At 51.9% G+C, this 6,117-nt stretch overlaps 1 protein-coding gene across 1 annotated transcript in view; it reads left to right on the forward strand.

Annotated features, from left to right (window-relative positions):
• The window catches only part of ADGRA1 (adhesion G protein-coupled receptor A1), a 300,070-nt gene that overhangs the window by 36,621 nt on the left and 257,332 nt on the right, over positions 1–6,117 (forward strand). The window contains exon 2 of the mRNA XM_027840488.1: positions 5,003–5,074. Coding sequence (XP_027696289.1) covers positions 5,003–5,074 — 72 coding nt within the window. The remainder of the gene's footprint in view (positions 1–5,002; positions 5,075–6,117) is intronic.

The following is a 6,117-nucleotide window of genomic DNA, read 5'->3' on the forward strand; positions in this document are numbered from 1 at the left end:
TTTGAACTCAGGTCCTCCTGACTCCAAGGCTGGAGCTCTATCCACTGTGCAACCTAGCTGCCCCTTTCAGCCCCTTCAAAACCCTTTGGTTCTTAGCTCCCCCGTCTTTTTGCTTCCTCCCATCATCCCTTTTACACTTTACACGGCTGCAGTGGAACCAGGCCATGCCACAGTCCTGGGATGTTGGGTTCCTGACCCTCCCCAGCCTTAGGCTGCATCCCTTTGCCCTCCACAGTCTGCCCTCCATCACACTGGCTCCATCTGCTCTTCCCTCACCTGCCTGTGTCCCCCGGCCTAGAAGGCGTCTTGCACCAGGGGCATCCCAAGGGAGCTTCCTTCCAGACTTAGCCTGCCAGCTCCCCTATCCCTGCCCTCTGCTGACTAATCTAGGTACCTGTGGTTTTCTCCAGCAGAATGTAAGCTCCCTGAGGGCAAGAACTCTTTCTTATCTGTGCCTTGAAGTCTCCTAACAGGGCCTAGCACACAAAAGGTGCTTAATGAATGTTTGTCAGAGGAAGACTGGCCCCAGCTGTATCTGGGACTCTATCCTGTCCCAATCAGGCAGCAGGTTTAGTCGACAGGATCCCCGGACTTGGAGTCAGAAGGCCTTGGCTCAGTCCCACATCACAGGCTTCCACTGAGCCTATGAGCCGCAGTTTCCTCACCTGGCAGGTGGGTATATTTGCTGTACACTGTTGCTGATGGTAAGGGCAGAGAGCTGCCCCCTTTCTGGACTGCAGAGGTTGGAGTGGAGAGCCTTGCAGCTCTGGAATGTGAGCTAGTATTCTGCAGCTGCTGGGACAGGAACTCCCTCCACTCCTTCCTCCTCCCCACCCCACAGCACTGGACAGCAGACTTCTCCAACAGTGATCACCTGGCCAGGTGCTTTGTGATCCCGAGTTGGCCAGTGTGCCCCATGGAGGGCCAGGAACTGACCAGAGCAGGTGTGAAGGAAGCACTGGGGAAGCAGGGAAGGCTGGGATGCCTCTGCCTGTCCCAGGGTGGGACAGTTCTCCGACCCTCCCAGTGGGGGCTCAAGGCAGGGAGGCACAGACACGTGGCATTCCTGGAATCCTTGCATATGCTGGCACATCCCCTGAAGGACTTCATCTCACGGACCAATGACCACATCGGGCGCTGCTTCCCTGGTGACCGCTTATGGGCAGCCCCAGCTCACTAGCTCAGGAAGCAAGATGAGCTCATTTACCCAGAGGTCATTGTCTTCTCTCTGAGCCGTGGAAAGCAGGCCTCTCACCTTTCCCTTCATAAAACCCTTCTTCCCAGAAGGTCCTTGCATCCGCATGTCTCTATCTGACCTAAAATCTTCCCCCCCGAATACGAGTCTCTTCAGGGTCTGGGAAGGCCAGCCTCCAGCTCCATTATGCAAATTAAAGACAATCCAGTAGACATTTATTAACTGCCCAGTGTGCACACTGAACTGTATTTAAAACTCATTTGCTGTCTTGTGAGTGGCAAGATGCCCTCGGCCTGCCTGGGAAGCAGGAATCTGGGGAGCCTCTGGGGCTCAGAAGGCCCTGGCCCCCAGAAGAGCCCACTTCTAAAGAGTTGGTATGGGCTGCTCCCCACCCCCATCCTGAGGAAACGTGACTCGGGACTGAGCGGGTATCACCAAGGTGACTTCCAGGACTCAGCCTGGATGGTTTGCTTCACGGATGCTTGCAGATGGGACAGAATTTAACTGTACCCTGTCCAGGACCAGGAGGGATGTTGAGGCAGCATGCCCAGAAATCAATGTCTGCGAAAGCACAGTTAGGCACTGAGTCTCACGACCTGGGAAGGGTTTCTGATAGTGGTAAAATGGGAGAGGATTTGGAGGTGGGCCAGGCTGAATGATCCTCCACAGACATTTGGTTGCATTTGTTAAGATGTGTGGTGTGCCAGGCACTGCCTTAGGTAGGGAGGGTACAAATACAAAAGTGAAGCAGTCCTGCCCTCAAGGAGCTTCCATGCTATCAGGTGAGGGCAGGCCAGGGAACAGCGGGAACAAAGCTAAAGAAATACAGAATCTCTTCAGAGCAAACCCAAGGTCATTTCTGGTGGCAGTGAGGCATCCCTGGAGCAATGTCCAGGGAGTTGGGGGCTCCAAGAGAAGGGGATGAGCCTCCTAGCTGTGGGAGATGGCCAGCACAAAGACACAGGGACAGGAGTGCTGGGTGTCCTCAGCCGTGAGAAGGCCAATTCCTCTGGAGCTGGGAGGGGCTGAAGGATAGCAATGGACCGGGAGCCTGGAACGACAGAGTCAGACTGTGAAGGGCTTGCCCTAGAAACATCCCTATGTCACAGCAAGGCTTTTTGGGCAAGATAGGATTTGACTTTTGGATTGCATTTGGCCTCAGTGGGGGAAGGGGCTGGCAGCAGGAAGACCCATTAGGAGGCTGGGACAGTGATCCAGGTGAGATGTGATGTGGGCCCACATGAGAGTGTCATCCTGGGGGTGAAATGGATGGATGTGAAGGGCATGAGCCCTAAACAAGATCGGGCAACTTGAGGGGGGAGAACCCCGGTTAGCTCCGAAATCAGGGACCAGAGCGACTGGAAGGGTGGTGGTGCCCTTTGTGTGGCCGACATGGCTTGGAGGGACAGGAACTGGGGGATGGGCTGCATGCCTGCGAAAGTCCCTCAGTATGAGGAGGGGGCTTGGGGAAGAGGAAGACTGTGATCCAGGGGAGAACAAGCTGGTGATGAGTGGATTACCACCCTGGGATCTGGACAGGGTGATTAACTTGGTAGTGGAGTCACCCTCAAAGGAGGCAGGGCTGCTAAAGGTTGGTGGTGGAGGGAGCGTCTGGAAATGGCATCGAGGGGAGGAGGTCTCCTGACCTCTTCTCCCAGGCCAGCGAGTGAGGAGGCATGAGAGATGGTGCCCTCAGCACCCTGAGAAAGGCTGGGATGTCAACTGGAGGGGAGCCAGGTCTCCCTCAGGGCCACAGATGGAACTGAGCATCAGAACAAGTCTAAGATGAGAATAACAACAAGTAGCATTTCCATGAGGGCTTTGAGGTGGGCAAAGCAATTGGCATATGTTAACTCATTTGTTAACAACCACATGGGAACTCCAGAGGACATGGTGGGAGGGGATAGGTTTGGAAAAGCACCCAGTCACAGGATTGGGGTCTGCTCCTCGCACCAGCAGCCACAGCATCTGTACCACCAGGACTAGGAGATGGAGCTGCATGAGCCATAGGATGGGACCTTTGCTTTGGAGTTCCCATATTCAAGAACTCCGGGGTGGGCAGGGGGATCAGTTCTCTTAGCTCTGGTGCCAGAGGTACTATGAATGTCAGAAGGATCAGGCCTGGGTACTGGGTCCAGCCCAGCAGTGGTAGCTTTACCCAGTCAAAGTGACACTGGTCTCTGTTGCTTTTCAAACAAGGGGCTCTGTCTCTTGGCTCTGGGCACTCTCATCCCCCATAACTGGAATTCTCTGCTTCCTCATCTCTGCCTCAGGGATTCCCTGTCTTCCTTCAAATCCCAGCTAGAATTCCACCTTCAATGGAAAGCATTTCCTAATCACTCTTAATCCTAATGTCTTCCCTCTGGTGATGATTTCCTATTTATCCTGTATATAGATTAAAGGTACATATTTGTTTGCATATTGTCTCTCCCACTAGACTTTGGTCTCCTCTAAGGCAGGGACTGTCTTTGCCTTTCTTTGTGTCCTGCCTGGCACACATTAGGCACTTAATAAATGCTATTGACTGGCTTCATGGAGAACAATGGTGGGGTTGTAGTAGGTAGGGGCAAAGTAGTGATGGACTCTGGGTCAGTAGATTATAGTAGTGGGTGACACCGATGGGGGCTCACAGGAGGAGTGCTTTTCCGTTGGAAGGCACCAACACACTGTGCTCCTGTCTCTGACCAGATTGTGCTCAGCCCGTGTCAAGGTTCTTCTCAGAGGGGATTGCCAGATGCCTTCATTGCTGACATTGAGTTTGCTTCTGACTCCTCAGGATCTAAGGAATTTGGGGACAGGAAGCTGTTGTCACTCCATTACTATTGTCTACCTAACTGGTCATACTGAGAGGATAGCATATGCTACCACTCCTAATGATAATAATCACATCTATCCATCCATCCATCCATCCATCCATCCATCTGTCTACCCACCTGCTTGTCTATCTGTTCATCCATCTATCCATCCATTATCTATTCATCCATCCATTTATTTGTGTGCCTGTCTATCCATCCATCTATTCACCTACTTATCTATGTGTCCATCCTTCATCTATCTACCCATTTATCTGTCTGCTTATCTACCTATCTATCCATCCATCCATTCATCCATCTATCCACTTACTTATCTACCCATTCATCATCAATCTACCCATTTATCTGTCTTCCTATCTACCTACCTACCTATCTATCTATCCATCCATCCATTCATCCATCCATCTAGCCACCTACTTATCTATCTGTCCATCCATCACCTATCTATCCACCTATCATCTGCCTCTATCTTTATCATCTTTCTTTGTCACCCACTTCTAACCCTATTGTATATACCTATGTACCACACATACACATATATGCACCCAACATTTTAAAATTTGCAAAACATGTTAACTCCTTGGTCTCCTATGCACTTCATAATAGCCTTGGGCAGTAGGTGGTATTGTTCTAATGTCACATATGAAGAAACTGAGGTTCAGAGAAGCAGCAACATTCTTCAGTATAGATAGGTAATATCACCCAGAAGATTTTCAGAAGAGTCCTGGCCAAAGGACGGCTGCAGGATGGACTCCTGGTGCCCAGGGGCAGCCAGCCACAGACCATTTACATACTTAATAAGAGAAGATGTTGAAAAAGTCATTGCCAGCCCGTGCTCATGAGTGACTGCTTTTCCTGTATGTATCGGTCGGGCTAACCAGAGCACATAGTGTAGTGATGAGGGCTTCTGGGACATCAACAAGTGCTGTTCTGTTTTTGGTCAAGGCAGGGAGGATTCTGTCCTCTTACCCCATTCTCTTCTGGCTTCTTCCAGGATCCTGACCCACAACAAGATCTTGGGAGTGAAGAGCGGGGCCTTCTTGGGTCTGCCATCACTGGAGAGACTGTGAGTACCTGAGCAGCCCCCCACCCCACACTCCCCCCCCCCTTAGTTCAGCACTCCTCGGGTAGGGGGAGACACAGAGAGAACCGGCAGTAGGGGGAGAAGTCTCCCCAGAGCAGGAAGAGCCGAGGAGCTCTGTGGCAAGCAGTCATAGGCTACAGTGTGGTCCTGGGCCTGTGGACATTGGACCCAGCAGGAAACCTGAGCAGAAAAGTGAGGCAGAGCTTGCAGCTGAGGAAGCTGAGAAGGGGTGCCCTGCCCCAGTGGCAGGCCACCAGGGATCCCCAGTATTGGCTGCTTATCCACGTGGGGTCCGCGTAAAGCTAGGACCCAGCTGTGGAGGCCAAGAGGTAGTGGGGCTGGTTCATTTGGCAGAGGGCATGTAGTGCCCTGGAGGAAAACCTGGAAACATCTGAGAGAAAGGGAAGACGACGGCTGGTCAGCTAAAATGCTGTGTTCTCAGTCTGCTCTCAATCTCTGCCTTCAGGTAGAGTGGGACATAATACCAGGCAAAGCCCTTCGCAAGAGCAGGCAATGGGGAGGAGAGGAGAGAGGCAGGGGGCTTGGAAGGTGTTGAGCTACTGAGCCTGGAAGACCTGGGGCCCTCTGACATTTGCCAAAAGCAAATCACTCCTCTCTGTGCCTCAGTTTCCTTACTGGTGAAATGGGGACAGGAATACTGTGTAGTACCTAGTTCAGATGAGGTCATGGATACGAGGCGGTCAGCCAGCTTCCAAGGACTATACAGCTGTCATGACATGACTCCAGGATAAATAAGTAGAGAGTACGTTTATTAAGTGCCTGCTATGTGCCAGGCACTATGCTAAGTGCTGCAGACACAAAAATGAGCACTCAGGAGAAGCCTTCCCTCAAAGACCTGATGTTCTAATAGGAAGAAACAGACAGCATGTGGTGAGAAGGGGTGTGTGTGTGTGTGTGTATTTATATGTGTGTGGTGTGTGTGTGGTTTGTGTTTGTGGTGTGTGTGTATGTGTGTGGGGGTGTGTATGGTGTGTGTGTGTGGTGGGTGTGTGTGGGTGGGGGGG

Source organism: Vombatus ursinus, unplaced genomic scaffold (assembly GCF_900497805.2).
Source record: "Vombatus ursinus unplaced genomic scaffold, bare-nosed wombat genome assembly UNPS02014845.1, whole genome shotgun sequence".
Classification (NCBI taxonomy): domain Eukaryota; kingdom Metazoa; phylum Chordata; class Mammalia; order Diprotodontia; family Vombatidae; genus Vombatus; species Vombatus ursinus.